At 44.5% G+C, this 26942-nt stretch overlaps 4 protein-coding genes and 1 long non-coding RNA gene across 7 annotated transcripts in view; 3 read left to right on the top strand and 2 right to left on the bottom strand.

Annotated features, from left to right (window-relative positions):
• LOC117775477 overlaps window positions 1-4030 on the top strand; it is a 112545-nt gene extending 108515 nt beyond the window's left edge. Inside the window, exon 4 of the long non-coding RNA XR_004616273.1 lies at window positions 3954-4030. This is a non-coding gene — a long non-coding RNA (uncharacterized LOC117775477). The remainder of the gene's footprint in view (window positions 1-3953) is intronic.
• Window positions 4031-4088: 58 nt separating this feature from the next.
• steap3 (STEAP family member 3, metalloreductase) lies at window positions 4089-20587 on the top strand. 3 transcript variants are annotated; one of them, XM_034608500.1, is made up of 6 exons: window positions 4089-4112; window positions 15739-15978; window positions 16584-16850; window positions 16951-17478; window positions 17585-17749; window positions 19251-20587. In XM_034608500.1, exons 1-6 carry the CDS (start codon window positions 4104-4106, stop codon window positions 19533-19535), a joined length of 1494 nt encoding a protein of 497 aa, XP_034464391.1. In that variant the 5' UTR covers window positions 4089-4103; the 3' UTR covers window positions 19536-20587. The 3 variants fall into 3 exon arrangements, with proteins under 3 accessions (XP_034464391.1, XP_034464400.1, XP_034464382.1); XM_034608509.1 differs by lacking the exon at window positions 4089-4112 and adding an exon at window positions 14905-14964; XM_034608491.1 differs by lacking the exon at window positions 4089-4112 and having other exon boundaries at window positions 19251-19564; window positions 19765-20587.
• Window positions 7519-10008, bottom strand: c1ql2 (complement component 1, q subcomponent-like 2). The gene is made up of 2 exons (XM_034608618.1): window positions 9054-10008; window positions 7519-8509 (listed from the first exon to the last, which is right to left on the bottom strand). Exons 1-2 carry the CDS (start codon window positions 9651-9653, stop codon window positions 8330-8332), a joined length of 780 nt encoding a protein of 259 aa, XP_034464509.1. The 5' UTR covers window positions 9654-10008; the 3' UTR covers window positions 7519-8329.
• Window positions 20588-20993: 406 nt separating the features above from the next.
• On the top strand, window positions 20994-22682 carry LOC117775466 (acyl-CoA-binding protein-like). The gene is made up of 4 exons (XM_034608650.1): window positions 20994-21138; window positions 21380-21497; window positions 21893-21955; window positions 22044-22682. Exons 1-4 carry the CDS (start codon window positions 21133-21135, stop codon window positions 22115-22117), a joined length of 261 nt encoding a protein of 86 aa, XP_034464541.1. The 5' UTR covers window positions 20994-21132; the 3' UTR covers window positions 22118-22682.
• Window positions 22683-23243: 561 nt separating this feature from the next.
• On the bottom strand, window positions 23244-26777 carry LOC117775430 (secretin receptor). Its single transcript, XM_034608558.1, has 13 exons — window positions 26609-26777; window positions 26434-26533; window positions 25973-26089; window positions 25599-25705; window positions 25400-25509; window positions 24849-24981; window positions 24616-24769; window positions 24465-24525; window positions 24314-24383; window positions 23872-23963; window positions 23639-23777; window positions 23513-23554; window positions 23244-23429 (listed from the first exon to the last, which is right to left on the bottom strand). The coding sequence occupies exons 1-13, from the start codon at window positions 26648-26650 to the stop codon at window positions 23244-23246; spliced, it is 1353 nt and encodes a 450-aa protein (XP_034464449.1). The 5' UTR covers window positions 26651-26777.
• Between the last annotated feature and the right edge of the window lie 165 nt (window positions 26778-26942).

The raw sequence follows: 26942 nt of genomic DNA, 5'->3' as shown, positions 1-26942 counted from the left end.
AAAGCTTAAGGTGATGATAAATGGGCCCCATCTTTAGTGACGGGCAAATTAAATCCATGCCGACACTGTTCGGCGCGTTGACAGAATTAGCCATCTCCAAGGGAATGTCTGCAGAGGGCTTTGGCTCAGGGTAGCCATGTTGGTTTAATCAGCAAATGTTAAGGGTAGAACATTGTCATTGTGAGCAATTTAGCTCCGAGCAACGCAACCCGGCGGCGTCTCTAACACACGATGGCGTTTCACAGCAACGTGTCAGAGCTGCTTACATGGAGCCTGTTGCCAGAAATCTTTAAAACTAAGGAACATTTGCAGATTTTGCCCGATGTTAAATTTTAAAGATACAGAAACTGTTTAACAGTTTAATCTCATCACGCCTGGTTTACTGCAGCAGTCCTTTTACTTATAAACAGTGAATCCATAGAGCGGCGTCACACAGTACAGAACTAGTCAGTAGCTTCCTTTAAATCAAAGCTTTTGTCATAAAGCATTCTCTGATTTGACCTAATTCTAGTGTTTATTATTGTAATTCAGGTGTTTTTATGTATTAGTTTATGTGCAGTCGCCCATAACTACATACTATTTGCTCTTTTCAATATACACTTCTTCCTTGGGTCCAAATATCATTTAATCTGGTTTGCTCCTTCTACTTCTTCTTCTCCCTCCTCCTCTTCTTTTTCTTCTACTTCTATTTCTGATTCTCCATCTTTTCTTTGTCCTCCTCATCCTCCGCTTCTTCGTCTTTCTTGTCCTCGTCCTCTCTTTCTTCTCCTTCTCTTTCTTCTTCATAATTCCCATTGTCTATAACAGGCATCACAAGTGTTTTTGTTTCAGTCTTTAAACGGCAGTGACACATCAACCACATCCTGCTGTGTCTGCAGCACCACACGTGTGTGACTGAAGGGGTCTCACATGTGCGTGTGTGTCTGTGTGTCTGTGTGTGTCTGTGTGTGTGTCTGTGTGTGTTTCCTAATCAGGCATGCTGCCTGGGGCCACTCTAACCTTTCAGTCGACTCTCTGAGGATCGTCTCTCTCATCTGGCATCCTCGGCCCGTCACTGTCATCAGCCGGAGGAGAGATGAAAGATATAGTCCTCATTGGCCTTGTTACAATAAGAGCCACCTGCTCCAATGACTTATTTCTTTAACCTTTACTCCCCCTATATTCACAAATGACAGATTTCATGACACGGGATTCCAAAAATCCTCCGAAGAGACACGACGATAAATTAATCATACATCGGATAAGTCGTTATCAGATTTGAAAGCTGACAGATGACAGGCCGCTTTTTTTTTTCACACTTTGAGAAATCCAAGGGAAATGATGGTCAAGCAGAAGCAGCACATGTAGCGGACTGAATTTAAACATGCGACGAGGCTGTGAGGGCTTCAAATTAGAGAGGGGGTAACTGCTGGAACTATTTCATTGGCTCTGAAACTCGTGTCTGTCATGACAAGCGGAGGGAGGAGGCAGGACATGAATAATGACAATATGAGTGGGTGAGGGAACGTGGAGGAGGAGGCCGGGAGGGCGAGGTGGCTGATGGTTGACGGGATAAAGGATCAAGTGTGTGTGTGAGTGTGTGTGAATGTGTGTGTGTGTGAGAGATTGATCCCCGCACAGTCTCCTTCAGCCTCTCATTATCCCAGAGAACAAGACAGGGATGCGTTTCTGACAGTTGTGCCATTTTCCTGCTCGTCCGCAAATCATCTGTACGGATGATGTGTGAGTTTCTTGTATTCGTGCGTATCGAGGTTTTACATAAAGAGGGGGCCTCACAAGGATACAAACATAATTGCCTTTGATTTGTAAAGCTGGGATTTAGGGTTTGAAATGGAAATTACGGATTAGACCAAAGCTTCTTTTCCAAAGCATATTTTAATGCATAGTGTGATGTTCATATCCACAGTCACACGTTTGAAATAAAAGCTCAAATTTACTCTACATAGCAGATTCAATAAAGGTTTAATGATATCACAAACTCCCCTATGTCTTTTTGGTTTTAGAATTTAGTTTATTGACACATTCTAAGTCGTATTGATTCATTTTTCTGCAGCGTGGTTTGATCAGGAAGTTCAGTCGTTGTGGAGGAAGTTAAGGAAGTTCTGTTTTCCCCCCTGTTCATTTGTGTGTGTGTGTGTTTCCTCCCTTTTCTGTTTCCTTAGAAATGAAAATAATTAGGATATCTTCCCACTTCAGCCACCTGGGACATCCCGCTATCTTCATAAAATACAAGCATTCACAAATGTCCTGCCTCGCATCAGGATTAAACAGAATAATTTCCCCTTTGTTTAAAGGATGCTCCTCTTTGTGTTATTTTGGCCGAGACAAGCATATTAGGGCTGCAGCTAATTATTGTTTTAATTATAAATTAATCTGTTAGTCTGTTTCCTCGATTAGCTGCTTAATTGTTTGAGCAATAAAATGTCAGAGAGCAGAGGAAAATTCAATCAGTTTCCCAAAAGCCCAAAAAACAGAAAAGCCTAAATATTCACATTTTAAAAGCAGAAACCATTTAGATATTTCCCTTTATAGAAATGACTTTAATGATACAATTGATTATTAAAGCCATTGCCTTCCTATATTAGCTCTCACGGTGATGTTATAATAATTTCAATGGTGGTTTTAAATCAGCGAGAAGCTGCGTTTACTTGCTGCCACTGCAGGATTTGCTGTTTCTCTAGAATCTGCATGAATTCCGTGTGTTTTAATGACTCTGGGGACATTGATATGATCGCTCACACTCCTCCATGGAAATGAACGGTGCAGGTGAGAGTCACGAGGACAATAGGCCACTGACACTACGGCACAATAAGCCAGTCCTAAGAATGAATAAACTGGCATTGAATTATTTACAGCGGGGGGGCTCCCAAACTTTTCAGCCCCTGACCCCCAAAATAACTAGAGCCAGTGACTTGAGACCCCCATTAAACCAAGGGACGTTTGGGATTACGTCCACAAGGTTACAATTTTTTATCTTTAGCAACAATTATGGCAAAATAATTGTTTTTAAATTGTATTTGTCATCTCGCCACTCGTTCTCTGTGTTACGTGACCCCCCCCCCCCCCCCCCCCCGGGCGTCCTGACCCCTGTAGGCACCACTGATTAGTGTGTGTTGACAGAAGATGTGTTCATGGACCAGGAAAGCTCACTGTCTTTGTAAAAATGAGCTTAACAAATGAGTTGAAACCTTTTAAAAGGGGCATTTACCTCTTTTCTCTTCCATCCTTTACCTCCGTGGGGATAAAACAAGTTCTGTCACCATTTTACTTTCTCTTTCACCCTCCTTTCTCTGTTTTTCCTTGTTTGTCTGATTCAAACCACAGAGGAGAGTAGAGACTGACGGATGAAGTGAGTCAGCATTCGGCTGAATCATTACTAAACATATAAATCATAATAATGACGCAAAATCTGTTTGAGTGTCTTGACTCTCTTTCCTTTTTTTTCTGTCTTCACCTGTAAAAATGAGGAGGACAAGATTTCACATTTATCATTTCTTTAAACCAGTGGACGTGGTTCCATCCATTTTGATTATCAGCCATAATGTTTTACCCATCCAAGGTAGATTTGCCACATGCAATGAGATTGTGAAACGGTGTGAGTGTCATAGTACACAAGTCACTATGCACTTCACGAAACATTATATACACACATACAAGATAGAAACAACAAGTTTATTTTCAAGAAGAAGCGCTGGAAGTTGAAGGAAAGGGATCATTCGCAATGATTTATGGGATATGTAGTTCCTTCACTCTTAAAATAGTTATGAACACAATCTGGTACCTTTTCCTTTTTTCCATTTTCCAATGTTTTATGGTCACGATTCATCTTGTAGCTGGTCGGCCTGGTTCTAGAAGTGGCCGCTCATTGTTACTCTCTATTAATGTGGGGACATTGTAATTGTTTGATTGGTACAAATGTCGCTCTGTTAAAACACAATGCTGTGGTTCCACAGGGATTTATGTGCTGGATCTGCGTCTTGGCCGGGCGCAGTCACTTCCTGGAGTCTCAGCTGGTTCCCTGACGTCCTCGTCGTGACAGCCACACTCCATCTGTGTTCCAGAGGTGACACCGTCGTCCTCAGCATGCGGCAAAGTGCACCTTTATGAGCCAAGTAAGTGAGAATCATAAGACACAATTCTCCCTCTGAAAAGTCAGACTGATGTAAATCTAGGAAAAAGAAAAATTACAATACAATACTCCCCTCCCCTCACCCCCCCCCCCCCTCCATTCTCAGCTCTCTCCTTCTCTGCGGGTCCCTCCACTTCTCCCGCTTTAAATTTCCCTCATGCCACAGCGACATTTGCATCTCAGACATGAACGTGGATCAATCATCGTGGGGAGAAAGTCGGTGGAGGGAAAGAATGAGGAGAGGTTTTAAAAATGTCCTGATGATTGGCTGCCTGTGCGCAGCAGCTTTGTCATCAGCAATTTTTCATGGTGATACGGCAATCACACAGTGCTGCTCGCTGCCGGGGACACACGTCTGGGCAGCGGGATGGTCGGTCCAGCCGTCTCAAACTCTATTATAAGATTAGACTCACAGGGTTTAATTAAAAAAAAGTCTTAGTTAATGAAGGTGGCAGCTGCAACTGGCAAAACACACACACACACACACACACACACACACACAACTTGGCAGAGCTCAGCAGCACACTGCCTGGTGAAAAACTATCATTACTCCAACATGATGCCTGTTGCTCGGCTGCCTGTCAAGTCAAATTCCCCTGAACACAAAGGGTGTGTTTGTGTGTGTTGAGTGTGTGTGTGTGTGTGTGTGTGTGTGTGTGTGTGTGTGTGTGTGTGTGTGTGTGTGTGTGTGTGTGTGTGTGTGTGTGTGTGAGGCCTTGTCCGACTTATCTCATCCATCAGAAAAATGTGCTACTCCGTCTGTCAGTCAGCGATCCCTCACTGTCACCCACACCAGGGGGATGGAGCAGCCTGATCATCTATTGTGTTGTTATTTGTATGTGACTGTGTGTGTGTGTGTCTGTGTGTGTGTGTGTGTATATCTGTCTGGCAGCCAGTGACACATACCGCTGCTGATGTCTCAGTTGGTGTCAGCGGCTCCACTTTTCATCCTAAATGCGTCTGCAGCTGAGAGCCTTTTACAAGTTCGTCATTGCTCTGATCTTTAAACAGTACCGCTGGTGACATCATCACTCCGTTCCCACATTTCCCAACCCTCCTGAACGATTATCACCTCAAGCGATGTACGTGAATCCAGCCCGGCTATCGTGTCATTAAATAATCTCTACGTCGTGTGACCAATTAATCCTCGTGGGCGATGTCTCAACTCTGCCTCTGGGGAATGTCTTCAAATTTTGACCAGTTGAAATCTCCCACTCACTCACGAACGCCCTTCTTCCCTGTATCTACTCCAGTTTCTATATATGTTCACCAGATGAACCTTTTTTGTCATAAAATTCTGGCGACAACTGTCACCCATTTTTTACAATTTGTCCCCTTGAGCAGCCGCAGAATACCACAGTCCCTCCCGGGGAGGACAGAGTCAGTTCGTCGGCTGCAGGAAAAATCAGCCAGCACCCTAATAGAGGTTTATCTAACCAGACATGCTAATATTTGTTTTACATGATTTCCATTTAAATTGACAGCAGGGGTGTGTAAACAGCTGTTTTTGTGTGTTCCTGCGGGGATGGGCAGGAGAGAGAGAGAGAGAGAGGGAAAAAATCAAACACACACAAAACAGCCATCATCTTAATGAAGGCTTACAGCAATATTTGAGTCTGCTGCAGCCTCTGTGAATCTCAGGACAAGTTAATCAGAAGTGAAACAGAAGAGCCGGCAGCCACCGGCCTGCACCCGCTCGTCTCTGAGAATATCTGAGATGACGTGTTGGAGCCTGGAAGCTTGATGTTTACTGTCACCGCACTTAGTTCACAAGAAGCCATGTGGAGACTCACCCTGGGCTCTGCAGCTGCTCAGAGACATCGCTGTTCCTCAAAAGAAAAGCGTTCATTTCAGAAATGTTTGTTGTAGTTGAAGATGCTTTCAGACATGCACTGAACTCTGTTTTCTTTAAATATTCCAGAGGGGCTGTGTGTGTGTTGCTCGGGACAATTTCTTGAACTTTTCCTCCCAGTACCCCCCCGCCCCCCCCCGGGAAATTGTCTGGAAATTGTCAGACTGGGCCCATGTGTGAATACAGCAGGAGAAAGTCCAGAGTAATCCAGTATAATACATCATGTCCCCTGCACGCTTTACCCACGTGCCGCCCCTCATCTGAGTATTCAGGACATTTTCCTGTTGTCTGAGATCTTTTTCCCGTCTGAAACCACCTTAATGTTCCTTTTATAAAAATGTAGTCTCATACAGTGGTTCCATGTATTAACTATATTACTCTTAGCATCAGTTTGTGCTGGATGTGAGGACCTCAGTGTAGATTTAAAAACAGCCCCATCCGACTTAGCGCCGGGGAGCAGAATGGCGTCCATGGCTCACTGACTAAAAATGACTGCGAGCTACAGTCGCACAAAGGACATTCAGGGAGGCACCTGGAACAACTGGCTGTGGAGAGGCAGCTACAACACACTGCTACACATTCAGACACACTACATGTCTGTATCTGTAAACCCCCCCCTTTTGCCCTGATGAAGGTTCAGATGTAAGAGATACTGACACAGTGCAAACTTCTTGTCAAACGATATTTATTGGCATATATGAGAGCAAAGTAGAAACCATTCAGTATTATTTTCGTGACATCCATTTGTAAGTTTCCATTGCTGTTATTAGGGTTATTTGGTGAAACACTGACTACCACTGAATGCACCACAGCTCTGTGGATCAAAGTACTAGGTCGGAACTTTTCGTTAACGTACTCGATGCATTTAAAATGTGACACCTGTCGGCTTTGGCACAATCTCATCAGAACATCTCAGTCGATCTTATGTTTGAAAACAGATCCTGATCCAAGGGGGGGGGGGGGGGGGGGGGGGGGTGGGAATAAGAAAGCACTAATACTGAGGATGTGCTTACTTTTATGGAAAAAAAAAACAAAATTACTATTGCAGACTGTGGAGGTCAGGAGGTAAAACGGATTCCGCACTAATTGGAAAGTCGGCGGTTTGATCTCTGGCTCCTCCAGTCGGTGTGTGAAAGTGTCCTTGGCCCAGATGCTGAATCCTAAACCGCGTCTGACGGCTGGGCCATGAAATGTGACCTGTAGTTTAAAGTGCTGTGAGTGGTTGATAAGAGTAGATATACACTATATATAAGTACAGTCCATTTACCATTCATTTCTACATTGACTAGGCTTCTAAAACAGAGTGGCTGGGGCATATCACTATTTTAGTTACGACAGTTGAGGCCAGATCTCATCAGAAAGTGGCACAATGGAAGTGATCCAGTATCTCTGAAGGCTCAGGCTAAATCCACACGACCACGTTTTACTTTTGAAACGCATCCCAGTTGCCACGCAGGCTTGTTTACTTCTGCCAGAACCCCTGTAGAGTTTTCACTCGTCTAAAACTGAGGAGTTCGGAAACGCTGCTGCCCCCGTTTGGAAAAGATGAGGCAGTCCCAGCGGTGAAGGAGAAAACTCATCCTCTTACTTTTCCATTGTTCTATACGCTCACAGCAAGCAACATGTTTTTTGTATGGATGTAGCCTTAGTGATGCAATGGGCTAGTTTATAAATGGCGAGCTAACCACTATCATGCTAATCAGTGAGCCCTCGTCATGAGCATGTTGTTCTCATGTTTGTACATCACTTAGTTTAATACAGAGCTACTAAAGAGTTAGCTTAGCTCCTAATGACACATTAAGTTTATTCAAAAGACATTTTGGGCTCCGTCTATTTCCTCATTTGCAAATTCGTTGGTCAGAATTGAGCTTGGTGTAAAATTTGCGCAGTTTAGCTTCACTTCTGTGCGTAAATCCAGTGTTTGTGCAGAATTCGTGCGATCAAAGCTTCTGTGTGTGACTTTGATTCAGTGCCTCGATTTCCAAACATCACGTGGACGACCGCACTGCACAAACCTCTGAGCCCGGAAACAGCCAGTAGCTCTTCTCTTTAATTCAAAGGAACCTAAATAACAATTTGACTGATATTACGTATTCTCTGACGACAGCAGCCTCCAGTTGAACTCAAGGTATTTTAGTTACAAATAAAAAGATATCCCACTATATCAGTGGTTCTCAAACTGGTTTTTTTTCTGGCATGCACCTCAGTTCAGAAGCCAGTTTGAGAACCACTGCAGTAAACAGAACACACAGTTGCAATGTGGCACCTATGTTCAAAAGAAGAGAAACATATTCAACCACATACTTCACTGGAAACAATGTTCAGTCCACAGAGCCACTGTGGTGTGTTTAGTCGGGGTACAGGATAAAGCCGGAGAAGGTGCTGTACTTGTTGTTGTTGCCCCCGTGGGCTTTGCCTCCGTCCAGTTTGACGTAGATCTCGTCTCCAGAGTCCAAGTGCAGCACGGCACTGTTGCTGGCGTAGTCGTAGTTCTGGTCTGCGTCCTGAGCTATGGCACTGGCCCGGACCTGGAAAGAAAGAAGAGGGGACACGACTCCCTGGGATGAGTTTTACAGAAATAGAAGCTGAGCTGGAAAGTTCATGGATGCCTCAGGGGCAAGGGGAAGCAGCAGTGGTGCAAAAGTAGCTTTTGTTGAGTGGAAGGAGAATACTGGTTCTTAGGGAAATTATACAACAGGACCCTTGAATAGAATAAATTAATATATGTCCTTTGTCATCTTCTGCATTTGAATGTAATCCCCTGCGTGTCACCTATAATAACTAGTGATAATGACTGATGAGCCTCATGTCTGACTCCTGAAATCAGGCATCCAAACGGAATTTACGCATGAGCACCACTGTCAAACGGAGCATTCAGGCATTGTTGGATCGAACCAGAAATATCACCGGTGCTATTGTGAATTCATTATAGTTCTGAATATGCAGGTATATAAGTCGTGTTCAGGCGGAAAATAGATAAAAACCTGAGGTGAAGTCGTGCGTTTTTTGTGCGTAAAATGCACATTTTGACATTTGTTGGAGTTGAGTGGGGATATTATTCGTGTTTGTTACCTGTCCGTTTTTGCACAGGTCGGCCCACATGCTGGTCCCGTCTCCCCCGCGCATCAGCACATGGTAGGTGAAGAAATAGATCCCGGACACATGGCAGGTGAACTTCCCAGTGCTCGAATCGTAGTGGTTCCCCAAGTTTGTAATCACGTCGTCAAACTTTAACACCTCATATCCCTCGTGCGGATTCTTCAGACCCACGTAAAACGCGATCCTGAAGCTGCTGATGGTGGAGTTCACAGCCTCTGATACTCCGCTTTCAGCCCCCGCGGATCCGGCTACCGCAGGGAAGGCGAGTTTACTGTCCCCGCGCTGTCCCGGTGGCCCCCTCGGACCTGGTGGTCCCGGCTCTCCCGGCGGGCCCCTGGGTCCCGGTCTCCCCGGTCGCCCTGGCTCCCCGCGACCCCCCTGCGCCATGGGCGGCTGTGGCGCAACATCGTTCAGGTTCTGGATCACCTCCATGGCGGTGGCGCCTCCCGGTTTGGGGCTGTACGGGTCGCAGACCATCCGACAGGTGCCCATCATCTCGTAGTAATGGCCGGAGGTCTCGGGGGTGCGGAGGAGCAGCAACGGGACGGCGACGGCCAGAGCCAGCAGAACCATCGCGACGACTGTCACCAGGAATATCACCGACCACTTCCTCCGCGCGGGTCGGGGACAGATGGATGACAGGAAATCCGTGGAGCCGCTCTGGGGGGGAATCGTGGCAGAGGACAGGGGGTCTTTCAGGAGAGAAAAAACAGAGGATGAGGTTAATTAAGTGCGCATCCCTCCGTCCAGCTGTGGCGGCTCCAAGCCCCTGGGCAGCGGCTGTGACCGGGGAGAGGGGGCGCGTCTGGGCTGGATGGATCCGAGCGCACGGACAGCTGCGTCCAGCTGTCAAAGTTACAAGTGATGAGACCGGAAGATACGGGGTCTGGCCTCCAAACTAAAACAAAAGCAGAAGAGGAGTGGGCTCACAGGGAGAATGTTTCTGCACTGTGGTGTCACTGCTACTTAAAGTTAAAGATGTCCTTCCACTGCTGTCCACCTTTATACGTCTAATCCAGTGTGTTTCAGGGGGAAATGTTGTGCGTCTTACTCCAGCACGTTCACGTGACTGCCTTAAGATGGCTCAGCTCTTTCAGAGTAAGGTTGTACAAAGGAAAACATGATGACACCTAGAAAATACGATGCTTTGTCATATGACTCTACACAAAACTCCTGCAGCTACAACCTGAAAGTTGCATTGATGAGAACATCATAAGGAAACATCTGTGGTATAATTAAACAATCAAAATATAAATTTGAACACAGCTTAAGGTCTGGATATTTAAGAGGTGGTTTAGGAAGGTGTTTTAGAACGTGGAAGAAGATGGTGAATATCCCTTGTGTGTTTCTAAGTCTTCCGCAGATGTTAGCGACCACCAGTGGATGTTAGGAACGTATTTTTTGTCGTATACCTAAATGTCAACGGGGATTTCAACACCCTCTTCTAAGGTAGGACCCCCACAGGATGATCAGACCTGGGTGTGTGTCCCTAACTTCTTGTGGCCCAGTTGGTTTCTTTACTCCTGATCCAGAGCCCACTGTAGTGCTCAGTTCATTATTTTATTTATTTTAGGGTCTGGTGCAGAGCTTGCTATTATCTGGGTTTATTTACATCACTGCCTCAGACTAACAACTCAGACTTGCAGCATCTTTAGGAGTCGGGCTTTTATTTTGAAATGCCTAGCAGGAAAGGTGCATGTTGGTTTTCATTACCTTGACAAGAAAAGCTTGTGAAAGCCTGTGCGTAAAGTTGCAAGTCTGCGGATGTCACATGTGCCTGCTCATCTCTGCACAATAATGTTTATTCAACATGGCACCAAATGGTTTAATATGATTCAGCAAATAACAAAAACAGGCACTCAGTATAAACTTGAACACCTCAGTCTCACAGCTGGAAATATAAATCCATGCATATATACATAAAGATATAATGCCACATGATTGCATATTTATTTTCCTGAATCTCAGCGGTATAGAGACGTGTATATGTTCTTAGGGGCTGAATACATTAAGGGTCAGAATCACCTCACATTTTATTCATCCATTCCCCTTTTGGACTTTAACGGTTTCCTACACAGATCCATAAATTCCTCACTTTTGGATTTATGTCCAACTCTAACCCATTTCACATTTTATAAATCAGTGTTAAAGACGGTTTTTCTTCACTTATCTGTTGGGGGCGTCCCACATGCATCGATTTGCATACACGCTGGATTTTGATTTAGGAGCTTGTCAAAGACGAATGTCCTGATAAATCTCCGGAACTGCATCCAATGGGCTTCCGATTTTAAATCACAGAAAAAAGACGTTAAAGACGTCAACTTCCTCTATTTTCCGTCACGAACGAAGTCAGATTTAGCATAGTTTGAACTTGTGGTAGCAGCAGCTACAGGAAAGCATTTGACTAGAACACCATGCAGGGTCTTTTCAAAGTCAGAGCCCAAATGGCTGAGGGCAGGATCACTTTCGCTGACATCAAATGACCAATTGCTTTGGTCACTGCACACAAACATACACAGAGTAACAGGGGGGGGGGGGGGGGGGGGTGAGAGCAGGAGACCAGGGGGGGAGAGGCAGATAATATATACCGGAAATGGACCAGAGATGTCAGAGGGCTGTCGACACTTCCAGCCCTTGGCTTCAGGGACATATTTGATGTCTTGTTCCACGAGGTGGGCGAGCCGCCGGCCTTGAATTTAGATTCCAGCCAATTACAATTCATGCTGCATATAAGCAATCATTACTCTATTGCATACAGATTTGTCTTAAATGCCTCTTTAGCCTCTTTTTTTCCCCAGTGAGGCCCCTGTGCACTTGTAACCGTGCGGCGTATATCAGCACATCAGCTGAATACGACTAATATTAATGCCTTTCATTGGTTATTGCCAAAGCTGTTGAGACACTCAATAAACACGGCCTCTGCTCATTGAAAAATAAAAGCAGCTATTGATTTTGTCCTCAAGCTCAAAAAAATTCCCCAAAGGGCCTAAAATACTTCAAAACTATGCTTCGGGAGCTAAGCACCTGGAATTGGAGCAGAGGCACCACATCTACAACAGCGGCTTTAGGGCTCAAGGCGCCGTGGAGAAATCTTCAGAGGCCGGAGACCAGGCTTAGCCGAAGCCCCGCGGGTGCAAGCCCCCACACCGACACCCCCCCACCCCCTCCTCTCTAAGCAATTTCAACTTGTGCTCAGCTCAGCTCTAACGCCCCAGAACACGGCTGCGGCCGGGCTGCAGCTCGTGTCTGAAGGTGAGACGAGGAGGCATGAGAGCCGGGTCAGAAATGAAATCGAGGACAGGGGGCGTAGAGATGGAGATGCCGTCTTTATTTATCTACGGATTTCTAAAATGAACAATGCAACAATCCTCTGCAAAACAAAACACCCAGAAATAAGTATGCAGAAAGGCACAGAGAGCACATTGCACTCCCGACTCTCATGACTGCAGCGATGACCTTTACTCAGGATTAGTACAGTGAACTGCATCTTCAGGCTATGATGAGCCATGCACGACACACTGTGCACATTATGCACTGGAGCGGCCCCGAGGCGCTGCAATGTTTCTAGTAACGCTGCACGTTAGCGCGACGCCGTGTGACACACGACCGTATGGTGAGAGAAGTAAATGAGTCCATCATTAGCTGATATCCGACTTTTCTCCGAGTGTGATCAGATGAAACATGAAGACGGTTTCCTCTGTGCTTTTGGTGGCACTGAGAGATCAAAGGACTGACACGCAATAAAAACACATTTAAATAGATAAAACACAACAGAAGTATAACAGCTATAATCCTGAATATAATATATTATTAAAGATCAGCTTTAATCATTCAATGAATATTTTATTGTTTTCCTAACTCTGTAAGGCGGCCTTTGGTACCTTGAAATAATAATATAATAATAATAATACATTTTATTTAATGGTGCCTCAAGGTCACCTTACATCAGACAACATCAACAGCGATACATCCTACAATCGTTATAAAACGTACGATAAACAGCAAAAGTACAAAATAATAATCAACACCAACGCTGCAAAAGAGCAGATAAAGTATAGTTTTTAATTTGTTTTATACTTTTCCATTCCTAGTGGCAAAGTCTGCTGTTTGTTCACTGGTTTCAGATGAAATTCACTTTCTTTAACTATGAATAATATAGGTTATCAGACCCCCCCTGTAGGGTTGTTTGGCCTTGGTGGGCTAATGTGCTGTATTGAGTGTCATACCACTCAATATTGGTGTTGTTGATATTGATGTAAAAATGTCTGAGCAGCATTTTTATGTCGCAACTGTCGAGAAGATTAACCTGAAGAGTGATCTTGTAGCTCGCTGTAGAAAATACAATATTTCCATTTCAAATATCCCCGACAGGGAGTCAGAGTCTGCACAGTGGCGATCGGGGGATGGAGCCACGGTGGTGAGGTCCCAGCCAACAAACATCTGCCCAAGGTCACCAGAGAAAGGACGAGAACCAGTCTGATTGGAACACAGGATGAATCAAAACCATATTAAATGATTTAAAATGTCACGGTGCAGTAACAGCTGTAAATCTGTGCCGGGACCTTCGCTGAACCACAACAAGACGTCCCCGAGAACCTGCAACATCAGCTCCTGTCTCAACACGTGACCCTAATCCCGTGATGAAGGGCACCGGAGACACCTCTGCCCTTGAAAGTCTTCATCCATGTCCACATCCATGTCTTCATCCGTGCAGCAGTTTGACAGTGAAGCCCTGTCACATGTGAGCATCGCTGTACCTGTCCTCCCCCGGCTAACTCTTGATGACCTTGCCTTTTCTCGTCTGCCATGATATTTCACATCGGACCCACTTGCACGCTGTGGATCGTGATTAAGTACGCGTTGCCCTCATTAACTGGACTTGTTGCATGTTGGATGAGTGATATGGTCAATTCCTTTGATTGGGGGGGATAATCTAAAAACAGCTGTACAGAAAAACAACAGTAATAAGCTGAAATCTGTCCCCAGTGGATCCTCTGATTTGACTTGTAAGATGAATGGGACTCATCAGAAATCAATACGTATAAATGCAAAAACGCAAAATCAGATATAGCTGTCAAGGACAAATGTTGCAGAGAGAGGGTGAAACAGAGAGCATGTATTTGGTGTGTGTCTGTGTGTGTGTGTGTGTGTGTGTGTGTGTGTGTGTGTGTGTGTGTGTGTGTGTGTGTGTGTGTGTGTGTGTGTGTGTGTGTGTGTGTGTGAGATTGTGTATGTATGTTTGCGTGTGGTGACACTGATGCAGCGCCGCGAGCCGGGGGAGGTTCAACCTTTAGCAAGTGGCAAAGGCAGACATGATGAAGTCATGTTGACAGCGTGTAACCTGCAGTCAGTGATCTTTTGAACACAATTTCACTTTTGTGTTTTTATCCTAATCCCGGGGCCAGTTCATCAGATACATCGCTTCTACAGTCAGATGTGAAAATAATTAAATTAATGATTAAAACACCATCTCATAGCTTTGTGTGTTAGCATGGAAACAAACACGAATTTAGACCTGAGAGACTAAAAGTTATGTGATCACCTAATTTCTTTTCAGCAAATCCTTAGGTGGAATATGAATGTTGGCCGAAAATAATTTGTGGGGTGCCTCAGGGCTCAGTTCTTGGTCCACTTTTGTCCTAATGGACGTAAACACAGTTTAACCAGATTAATCTAAACAGACAGAATATATTTCTTTAAATGAAAATGATCTATTAGAGATAATTTCCCTATAGAAGAGATAAACTTCGTGTTCTTATCGAAGCCAAGTGGCGGAACCGTCTCGTCTCTTTTATCTTTCACCCACACGTGGAGGCGTATCCGGGGCGGGGCTTTGGCCGTTGCGTCATCTTATCAGGAAGCAGCGCAGAGTGAGAAACCCGCGGTGAGTAAATGAGCGTAAACAACTTGGCGCGACTCTTTAAGTTGTTACACGAGCTAAACTGGAACTTCGAAGGTTTTTATTTCGTGGTGAAGCTGCTGTGGGTTCGCTGGTGTCGCGCTGTGTGTGACGGGGGAACTTTACCCGGGTTAAGGACAAGGACAGCGCGCCACTTGTACCACGCGAACCCCAAACCCAATCTGGATTTCATGCGTTTTAACATTTGATCGCGTGTCGCTCGATTTTAATAAATTGTAAAGCTTGACGTGAAACGGTTTCTAGATCCGGGGGCTGTTGCGGTAAATTCGGCATTAAAGTGAAGGATAAGTAAAGCAGCATATTCATAAAAATCCCATTTGACTATTTCCAGTGCTGATGTTCGAACCGCTAATGGGGGGGATTAAAGGTTATAGAGGATCATGACTTCAGAATGGCTGACTTGAAAAATTAACATGTTAAATATGTTTTATTATTTCATTATTAATGCAGAGTAATGGATCTAGAACATTTGACACCTAATGGGAATCCATAATCTGGGTTATAATAAGGATCAGACACAAGCCAATTAAAATAAATTACAAAAAAACATTTTATACTTTTATTTTATTCCAGGCCTCATGCTGGATGAATGAAGTTTCTGTCAGTAAATGACAAATAAACATCAATAACACCTAAAAGCTTTTATTCCTCTGTTCTGTGTCTTGGTTGTAAACTGTAGTAACCAATGTGAATGTAAATAACGTGAACCCCCCCCCCCCCCCCATCTTCTCCCTGCAGCCTTGTCAGTGCATCATGCCTGATGACATGGCGAGGCCTTTGGTGCGAGGCAGAGGGGAAGGCGGCGCCTCCAGACATCTCGAAGCCCTCATGTCTGAACCCGGCGCCCCGATTGGCATCTTGGGCACGGGCGACTTCTCCCGCTCGCTGGCCAGGAGGCTGGTGGCCTCTGGCTACCGCGTGGTGGTGGGGAGTCGAAACCCCAAACGCTCTTTGGCTCTGTTCCCGCAGGACGCCGAGGTGACACACACACACACACACACACACACACACACACACACACAGTGACATTGACACACTCACCATATAATTACCGTTTTTGTTTCTCTGCTCAGGGTGATAATTATATCTCTACTCAGACTTTTCCCACTAGAGATAATAGCTGTTGTCTTTATCTTGTATAAACAGCTAATAGACAGTTGTGCTATGGGAACAGTATAAAACAGTCAATCCCTCATTTTTATGGTTTCACTTTCTATATCCTCATTGTGCAATGTTTCCTGAGGCAGTTTGTGATGATAAAAGTCATGGTCTTTCAAAATAAAATAAAAGATCTGGCTTTTGTCTACAATGGGGAAACGATCAGCGTTCACTCCCGTGTAAAAGAGGTTTAAGAAATTAAATGGGAAATATTTGTTTATTTCAGGGTAAAATAAGAAACATTTAAGAATAACAAACGACTCAAAAGCCCCAAAATACAAGTTTTATCATTTTCTGGATGATGATTATTTATTGATACTTCACTGACAATTATTTTAATATCTAATAATGTCTCTGTGATTATTACAACGTGCCTCTCGCATGCATCTACTCCTCTCCTGACCATTTCAGTCTTTGTCTTCCAGCTGACGTCTCAGATGGAGGCAGCCACTCAGGCAGACCTGGTCTTTGTTGCCGTGTTCCCCGAGCACCACTCCACGCTGCTGCAGTTGAAGCCGGCGTTAGCGGGGAAGACGCTGGTGGACGTCAGCAACGGTTTGCAGATCAACCGAGACGGGCCTTCGAATGCCCACCAGCTGGCCGATCTGTTTCCCGAAAGCTTTGTGGTGAAAGGGTTCAACACCATATCGGCCTGGAATCTCCAGGTGGGCCCTCGGGATGGAAGCAGGCAGGTAGGGACACAACAGCAGCTCCTTGTGGTTCAGATTCAATGAGGGAGAATTCTAGTGAGGACCTCTGAACTTTCTTTTACCGGTCAACTGTCCTCCTCAGGTTTTCCTCTGCAGTGACCACCCCAATGCCAAGAACTCAGTGACGCAGCTGTGTCGCAGAATGGGCTTCGTCCCCGTCGACATGGGCCACCTCTCCTCTTCTCTGGAGATCGAAAACCTCCCCTTCTACCTGTTTCCCTCCTGGTGCGTTCCCATCGTCTGCACTCTGTCGCTGTTCATCTTTTTCTACTTGTACAACTTCCTCCGTGACGTCCTGCATCCCTTCATCAAAAAAGAGAAGAGTGTTTTCTACAAAATGCCCATCGAGACCGTCAATGTCACCCTTCCCTCCGTGGCCTTGGTGATGTTGGCGCTGGTCTACCTGCCGGGTCTGTGCGCTGCTTACCTCCAGCTGTGGTGGTGCACCAAGTACAACCGCTTCCCCAGCTGGCTGGACCGCTGGCTGACCAGGAGGAAGCAGTTTGGGCTGTGTAGCTTCCTGTGCGCGGCTCTGCACGCCATCTACAGCCTGTGTCTGCCCATGAGAAAGTCGGCTCGCTACAAACTGCTCAACGCCGCTTTTAAACAGGTGAGAGGAAGAAACAGAAGAAGGAGATAAATGCATCTTTTGTGTCGTTGCATGGTCATAAGTCATGTGAACCAACATCTCTTGACTTTGTTGTTTCCTTGTGCAGGTGAAGGCGGGGGTGGAGGACTCGTGGGTGGACGAGGACGTGTGGAGGATGGAGCTGTACCTCTCGGTGGGCATCATGGCTCTCGGGCTGCTCTCTTTGCTGGCCGTCACCTCGCTGCCCTCGGTGGCCAACGCTGTCAACTGGAGGGAGTTCAGCTTCATACAGGTGCACGCACACAGACACACACACGGACATGTCAGGTTAATACATGCTGCCAAATGGATTGCAGGGTAAGACACACACACGCAAAGCTTGACATGTAGACAGGCAGGTGTCAGGCTGATGTGTAGACAGTTGTTTTCCCACATGGTCCTGCAGTCACACACACATTCCAACACCATGACTCCTCGTCTTCCTGCAGCTGCCCCAGAATTGGCGTTAAACTTGGGCTGTGACAGAACCATCAGGAGTGCTGTGACTCATTCACTTCCTCCTCCCCCCCCGCCCTCCTTGACTTCCTTCATCTTGCCCTCCATATTTCCCGGTCTCGAGGTCCATCTGAGCAGTTTTTTTTTCTCCTTTCATCTCTCTGTAATCCGCTGACAGTCAGATTAGTCATGTGCCGAGACCATACGTGATGAAAGGCAGCTTCCTGCCCAGCCGTGCGTGCGCGTGCTTGTGTGTTTGGGCATCAGTCTCATTCAGTATTTACCAACTACACATAAAACTTAACCTTAGTCCCTGAAGGTGGAACAACGTCCACTTCAGAAAAGTTTTAACTACGTTAACACCACTGATGAGGACGAGAATAAACCCAGACGTAAAAACTATGCTTATTGGAATCTGACCTCATATTGGTAGATAAATATTGATTCAAAATATTTGATCATTGCCTTGGTTTAGTCTGTACAATACTTGAAATGTATTTTTTGGAATAGTCTTTTCCAGAGCAGCACATATTTTAAATATATGTCATTATTGTGTTCTAAATTATGATTTAATGTTTTATGATTTCCAGCAAAAAAGTACAGGGCTGTCACTTTTTATCCAAAGTTTGAACATTCATTTGAACGTGGGGGTAAAAGCTCAGATTTGAACTATAGTGAATTTCATAATAAACAGTCAATAAGCTCATCAGACCCTCTGAAGTAGTTTGCCTCTGGATCCAGCAGAGGGCGCTCACTATCAGTTTGACCTGAGAAGTGGCTGCAGGTGTATTTTGAATATATTCTAATGAATAACGTGTCGTGTCAAACTACTTCAAACATGATACAGTTTTACTTGTACGTTTCCTGCTCGTACAAACCAACAACTGATAAATATATCTGTGGTTTGGGTTTTTAAAAATAAACAAACTTTGTGGTCAGTTCAGAATAAAACAAAATTGATAGAATCATCATTTTATCTGCTTTTGAATATACTCCAATTATGAATTGATTGGGTGTTTTGTGTCTCTGTAAATATATATAATAAATATATGTAAACTCTAAAGTGTATAATCAAACCCTAAACTTCTTTACCCATATTTATAGCATTAGAAGTTGCTCAATAACAGTGGTCCCCACATTACATTAAATAATATGTACTAATAACATATGACGAGTTTTATTTCACAGAAATGACTTCATTGTGCAGCAGATGAGTTTTAAACAACACAACTAATCTGAGGAGGTTTGTCTTGTTATATTTCTGCATCAAATACAAGCCCTTCTGTCACCCCCTGCAGTCCACACTGGGTTACTGCGCCTTGTCCATGGCCACCCTCCACACGCTCCTCTTCGGCTGGAACCGCGCCTTCTCTCCGGACCAGTACCCCTTCCACCTGCCCCCCACCTTCGTACTGGTCCTGATCTTCCCGCTCGCGGTGCTGCTGGGCCGCCTGGCGCTCTTCCTGCCCTGCGTGGCCCTTCGGCTGCGGCAGATCCGCCGCGGCTGGGAGAGGAGCCAGCACATCCACTTCACGCTGACGGACAGCGACTGCAACGGGCTGGAGGACGTCAGTGATGTGTGAGGGGCTCCTGACAAAAAGGTGGAGGAGTGGAGCTCTCTGTTCACACTCATGAATATAAACTCCACTCTGAGACGGACGATAAATGATTTATCATCACAGGCTCGCTTCTAGTTTACTTTCTAACTAATTCTCCTGTAGATCTATAGAGACATTGGACCAGAGTGGTCGACTTTATTGCACTATGCTTTCAAATAATCAGTTTCTTGTTTTCTTTCGATTCCCTGGAGTTTCAAACCGGGACTGAAGAGAAGTTTTAGTTTCTGTCCTAATTTATTCAAATCACTCTCTGTTACACTTGAAGTGAACCTGCTGAGGAATTTATCACTGAAGCAGAACAGCAGAGTTTTAGTTCTGTTCACGTTTCGTCTTCTGATTCAAAGGTTTTGATGCAGTTTTTGTTCGGCTCGTACTTCAGTGCTCTGATGTACAGATTATTTATCAAACAGCCTTTTGTGCCGTTTGGTCCAAATCCAAAGTGAATCAGGTCATGTTGTTTAATGTCACTGTTGAGCTTTTTGCACTACAAATTCAAAAGCATGTTACAATCATTCAAACTATTGTATTTTACTTGGTTAAAAAAGCACAATCATCACTGACATTATTTATATTCTCTGTGAACTTCCGCCCCGTCCTTTTCAAAATAATACAACGATATTGAAGTGGTACAAGAAAGAATTTCAAAGAGTCATCTGGAATATTGTCCGTTTAATTACCATTAATATTCACATATCTGTTGTATTATGTAGTGACATCGTCGGACATTTTCCGACCACAAATGCCCTAAAATAACTTTGTACAGTCCCTCACTGATACAAGAAAACTCCATCAACTTCTTTATTTAACATGTCTCTGATTATTTTCCTGTGTTGTACTGATCTGTCCAGTGTTCTTGCCAAAGACGACAGTGTTACCTGACGAACGTGTTTTCTGAATCTAAATTAAAACGTTGCAGGGGCTGAAAGAGAAGTCGCCGTATTAACATAAAGAGATGAATGTAAAAATACTAATAGACCTTTCTAGAATGCAGAATAAAGATATTTTTTCCCACATTTCTTTCACCATTATGTTTTCATTTCATTGTGAGGCTTCATCAGTTTTGTGTGAGGATTAAACATATCTAGGTTTTATTATTTCCAGCTTTGATTCATCTGATTGTCTGTGTTTGAACAAGTGAAGCTGTTTTTTAAATTTGTGGATGCTGCCATCTTGTGGCTAAGGAATAATATTTCCCTCGTCGCCCCAACATTATCCTTGACATGGATATTGCACATTTAGCTTTTTAACAGTTCACGTTTCTTCTAAGGTTTTGAAGTAAAAAAAAAAAAAAAAAGGTTCTTTAAGTATCTGTTTTGCAGTTTGTGTAAATGTAACTTAAAACCTGCAGCGTTTCCTACAGGTAACACGTGATTATCAGGTATTTCGACCTTCCAGGTGAATCAGAGCATAAAAGAGGTGGAGTCTTAATGTTACACTTCCCTTATCTGAGTCACCACTTTCTTTGTTGACTGGAGAATCCTCCTTTCCGGCTTTGTGCTTCCAAACAGACAAACCCACCTCTCTGCAGGACTAGTAGGACGAGTGTTAACGGACACCTGGGATGACGGTAAGTGCCTGGGCTCTCTTTTCAGTTTAATACTGTGAAACAGTGCTGCTGTGGTGTTATTAAGTGACCTCTAAGGGGAAGTGAACTCCCAGGGACGTTAATGAGAGAGTTGCCGAGCAGGAATGTGTCTGAGTCGCTTCACGTGTTGAGTCTACGCTTGTTGTCTTGACTGTGGAACAATCGCTCTACTTTAAAAATGTGTTTCGAGATGTCTTCAAGATCTTTTCTCTCTTAGCTCCAGGAATCATTCCTCAAAGCAGTGGAGGAGTCGAAGGTGCTGAAGGAAAGACCTGGAAAAGATGAGCTGTCTGAACTCTACGGTTTATACAAGCAGTCCACTGTCGGTGACGTCGACCACGGTGAGTTACTGGTTTTAAAAAAGGTTTCTAATGTCGGAGGATTCACAGAGAAACTCTAACAAACTGATTGCTCCAGTGCCGGTAGAGAGACAGAGGGAGAGAGAGGTGCAGCAGGGCCGGGGTGGGGTTGAGACAAAAATGAGGTCTGACGAGTTTGGTGTCCTTTTCTGAGTGATACCAAATCTGACACAATCTGAGTTTATCCACAGACATACATTTAGCTAATAATACATACTCCAGTATCATTGTTGATGCAGTACTTGTACTTGTATTGGAGTATTTTTACATTATGTTATTGCAGCAGAGGCTAATAGCTCATCTGTGGGACGTGTGTGTGTGTGTGTGGTATTAAAAAATGAAAAATAAATGATAGATGATTGATTCTACGTCCACAGAACGTCCCGGGATTCTCAACTTCGTAGGAAAACTAAAGTGGGATGCGTGGATCCCTAAAAAAGGTCAGATTTGTCTAAAATCCACTATTAAATAAAAACATATTTACATGTAAAACAGTCCAATCAACAGTTTGTGTTTCTGAACCGACAGGGATGACCAAAGAAGAAGCCATGGCCGCCTATGTTGCTGAGGTGGAGAAACTAAAGGAGAAATACGGAATTTAGCCCTTTTCTCTTCTCTAGTATTGTTTTATGTTCGCTGTGATATCTCCTGTGTTTTCTCAGTAGGAGCTTTAAACTGGAGGCCACCCTTCAAGACTGATTTTTTTTTTTCCCATGTGTGAGACTTAATTTGTTTAAAAAACCAAGAGAACAACTGAAGATGCATGTTTTTTTAAGGAATAGTTGAACATTTAAGGAACACTCTTTCCTCGCTGAAGGTTTATTACTGTGTCAGTTTGCTAGTTATAAAGCAAACAGGCAGCAGTTAGGTTTAAATTAGCAGAGGAAGTGTCAGCAGGTCAAATAATCCAGTCGGGTTAGTTGTTTTCCATCAGCCTCAACTCTGTGTGTGTGTTTCCTTAAATGTTAATCGACTCCCTGAAGTGCTAATGTAGTGTTTATATAGATTTTCCATGTATAAACAGTTTTCGAGCATCTGTTTACAGAGATGCTGCCTTTGAAAAATAAAGACTTGATCTGTGGGCCTCACTCCAATTTCCCTGAGACTTGATGGAAGTCGAGATAGGGTGTTTTTTTTGTTTGTTTACCATTTTCCTTGGAAATAATTTATAAAAACAAAGAATCCTATTTCGAGGACTGATTGTATTTGTGGGCAATTCGATCACAAAGACAATCTGGATCTTTCAGGTTTAAATGTTTCACATTGACGTTTAACTCCTATTTTAGAATCTAACAGTAAAAGAATGCTGAATCATTCATTTACTGATGCATTGGTAAAATGTCTAATGTCGAAAAATGCTGGAATTGCCCTATAAAATATCTGAAACACCAAATATCCAACTAATTCCATTCCTGCCACTAGTTCAACCCCGTTAGAAACACATTGTCCCGCACAAGGCTGCAGAAATCCCAGTCGTAATAAAAACATCCAACAGGATATGTTATTTTCTACTGCAGTAACTTTGACCAGTTCTTTTTTAATGTGTGCAGCTGCTTACATTAGATTATACAAACTTTAAAACCCCAATAACTCTCAAACTTCATCTGCCGTCATTTGACGGTCAAATGTCAAATGACGACATTGAAACAGTTCAGACTCCGCAGTCGTCAGATAGAATCACTGGACTGTCTGTAGGCTCCGCTCTGTCATCACGACCCCAAACTCCAGTCACATCTCCAGCGTGTCCACCGGGAGCCCAGCGGTGCCCGGGCCGCCTGGAGAGCAGAGCAGCAGGGTGACCTGGGTGTGGGGGGAGGCGCTGTGGCTGATGGAGCCGTGATGCTGCCTGGGCCGAGCGGGCAGGAGCTGAGTGAGCCTCCACCTCCTCCACCTCCTCTGGATCTCATGCTGCACCTGGAATTTCAAACAACATCCCCAAGTCGCTGCACGTTATTCAAACCTCACATTTCACTCAGGAGCTGTTCACAGTTTCCTACCTCTCCGTTCATGAAGCAGTAAAGCACAGCGACTGCAAACCCCTGAGAGACGTGGAGGCACAGACAGGCGTCGTTAGTGTGTTTGTATCGATCATTATTCTCAGTGAACTGTTTGAGCTCGTGTACCTGTGTGGAGGACAGAGCCAGCTCTGCAAACGTCCAGATCTTAAACACCAGGCTGCTGACCTCCACAGGCAGGAAGACAAACAGGATGTAGTGCAGACCGAACAGAGCCACCAGGAAGAACGTGGACTTGATCAGTCTCCTGGGGGAAGACAAGGAAAACACTGTCCCTCATCAGTAAAGACGACTTCTGCTCCGGTACCTTTGACCCCTTTAAGTGTGAGCACCACACTCACTTATACTGACTGAACTCGTTCCTCTGAGTGTCGGGCATCCTCAGCTTGCTCACCAGAATCCTCAGAATCCCCAGAAAGAAGACGAGATTCATCTGAAATGATGAAAACCTGTGAGAACACGATGGTTGTTGCTGGTTTGTTCCCCAAACGATACTTCAGTTGTTAAATACACTTATTCACTGTCTTGCCAAGAGTCAGATGAGGAGTTGGAATGGTTAGCTTAGCTTAGCATAAAGACTTGAGACAGAGGGAAACAGCTAGCTTTACTCTGGTGTCATGTGTTGCACTATTTTTGGATTCACTCCCTGGTGTCCTGTCATCACTGTGATGTTGCCAGGCAACCAGCTATCACTGCTGACATTGATGAGAAGGTTGAATACGTGTGTTTTATAAAATGTGAGGTTTTTAAATGAGATATTGAAGGAAAAGAGAGAATCTTTACAGATATCGTCAGAAGCACAGGCACTCGAAGTATCCACCAAATCCACTCATGGCTCCTGGTTTCCCAACAGCTGCAAAGAAATAAGAAAACAGTAAAAACATTATATATGATTCATATAATAAAATAAGTGAATGACAGATTTTCTCTTTACCCTTCGTCTTCATAGAAATACTTGGCACAGCCCCAGGAGACGATGACAATCACCGGTAAACCTGCGTGATCACAAACATCTGGGTTGAATCCAAACTGCCACAGAGTCTGTATTCGCTTTATTGACAAAGTGTTTTCTCGTGTGTCCGTACCCCAGCTCAGGACGATGTACCAGACCAGGTGTTTCTTCAGCGAGAAGAAGGAGCGGCTCACCAGCGTGAACAGGAAGTGGCCCTCCACCAGCAGCCAGCTGTAGTTGGCCAGGATGGAGTAGTTGGAGAACATCAGGACGAGCTTGCACGCCACCTGTTGGAGACAAAAGGTGAGCGAGCGTCCTGGACATTCATCAGCACCATCTTTTTGGACACTGGTCATCTCCTCATACCGGGTAGTGGTCACAGTGGTAGAGCTCCTCATTAGTAAACAGCAGCGAGTCTCTGATGAAGATGAAGATGGCCCTCAGGATGAAGGAGAGGAAGAGCTGGATGTGGATGTAGTTCCTGGTGCAGTGGAGCTTCCTGAACAGTTTTAAGATTATTGTAAACATACAATATGCACTTGTTTATATTAAACACAAGCAAAATATACTTTGGTATAGTTGAAATTAATGTTTAACTGAATTAAGATCATCCCCCCTTAAGATATTAAATTTTCATTCACAAATCCACACTAAATCCCACCTAGAGTAGATTCTATTTAAAGATGGATGACGTGACAGCTTCCTAAAAGTGAAGCCAAATCATCTTGGCCTTTTTTCTTCATGAAGATCTCTGTATTATTTGTTGAGAAATTCACTCTAAAAGTTAAATGTTTCTTCCTCGGCCCGTGTCCCACCCTCCCACCAAGTTTTAAGACAATCGGTTCAGTAGTTTTTGCGTAGTCCTGCTGATATACACACAAACCGCCCTGAAGACACACAGCGTTAAAGTCTGGTACCTGAACAGACAGAAAATGGTGATGGCGATGGTGAGGGAGATGAGGGACAGTGTGTATCCCGCTGTGTACATGGTCTTCACGTAGGAGAAGTACAGATGAGAATCTGAGGACTGAACAAACAGAAACAGAACGATGCTCTTAGAAGTTCAGCCCGAAGGCAGAGAGGCACATTGGGTAGAAACACATCAGTGAAGCCGACCTCTCCCAGGAAGGGGAGCGTCTCGTTGAAGGAGTAGCCACACGCGTCCTCGTGGGGGACCAGGGGGTCCGTCCAGCCGCCGGCGGAGCAGTTGCGATGCACCGTCCCTGAGAAGCAGCAATAAACCAAAAAGCAGTAATCAATCACTGTCCTCGTCCCAATGTAAACACAGCCCTTGAACGTGTTAGTCAGCGTCGCTGTGTACACGAGCATTTTATGGGTGAGTGTTTGGATAAAGACCCAGAGTGTGAGAAGGTGTCTCGAAAAACAAATGAGCTCCCTGGGAAATAATTAACCAGTGTGATGTTGTATACATAATGGGTGGGTATGTGTGTGTCTCTGTGTGTGTGTGTGTCTGTGTGTGTGTGTGTCACCTTCTGAATTGAAAAACTCTGGACATGGTTGAGCGACGGTTTCCCCGAGAGAAGCGGGAGGCCAGCAGTTCAGATGATCCCACATTCCTTCACAGTGCACGCTGCTGACGTTGTTTTCTCCAAAGACGGAACAGAAATTACACGTTTTATTCGTATTTACGATTATAAATGAGGAAGTAGATTAAAGAAAATTATGAATAAAAATAAAACGCAACTTTTGGCTTTAATTTCATGTTTTTAAATGCAGGGGAAAACCTGATGCAACTTCCAAATAACTATTTTAATGAGTGCTTTACTAGGTGCATTACATCACACGGCCACTAGGCGCCACTGAAACACTGCCTCACATTTCTGCAGCTCATTCATACATTTTCCCATTTTCTCAATGTAACTTTCCATTCAGCAGGAAATCCATTTATTTTATGCGATAAAACACAAGTTGCACATTTTAAAACCCTCACCTGCTGCTCGGTGTGAATCGTAGAGAAGAGCATCTCTCAGGCACTTCTCCTCCTCTTTCACTAGGTTGACGTGAGGATGACAACCTGACGAGGACTTTACCTGGGAAAAACCAGAAAGCTGAGTCCAACTTCTATTATTATATTATATTTCATTAACATGTGTGTGTTTTCTCACCTGAGGCAGCAGCAGCACTCCAATAAGTCCAACTTTGTTCATCGTGTCGAACAGGTTCCTCTCTCCTCCATGAAGCTCCTCATCCAGACGTCCGGCTGGAGGGCTGCAGAACGAGCATCCTGCCGCGGAGCAGACACATGGAGACCGGACAGGTGACACCTGCACTGGTTTCTGCTCCACCAGCTGATGGGGCGCTTTTATCAGGGTAGATCAAAGGGGAGCATCCTGTCAGCCCTTTCAAAATAATACATGTGCTCACGGGTGGCGGGGGAATGTGGATTGTTGTGAGAACAAAAAACACATTCATTGAAATAACTGAAGTGAATTAAATGTT

Source organism: Hippoglossus hippoglossus, chromosome 2, assembly GCF_009819705.1.
Source record: "Hippoglossus hippoglossus isolate fHipHip1 chromosome 2, fHipHip1.pri, whole genome shotgun sequence".
NCBI classification, from domain to species: domain Eukaryota; kingdom Metazoa; phylum Chordata; class Actinopteri; order Pleuronectiformes; family Pleuronectidae; genus Hippoglossus; species Hippoglossus hippoglossus.
The sequence above is the reverse complement of the archived record's forward strand: the minus strand, read 5'-3'. Positions and strand labels throughout refer to the sequence as shown.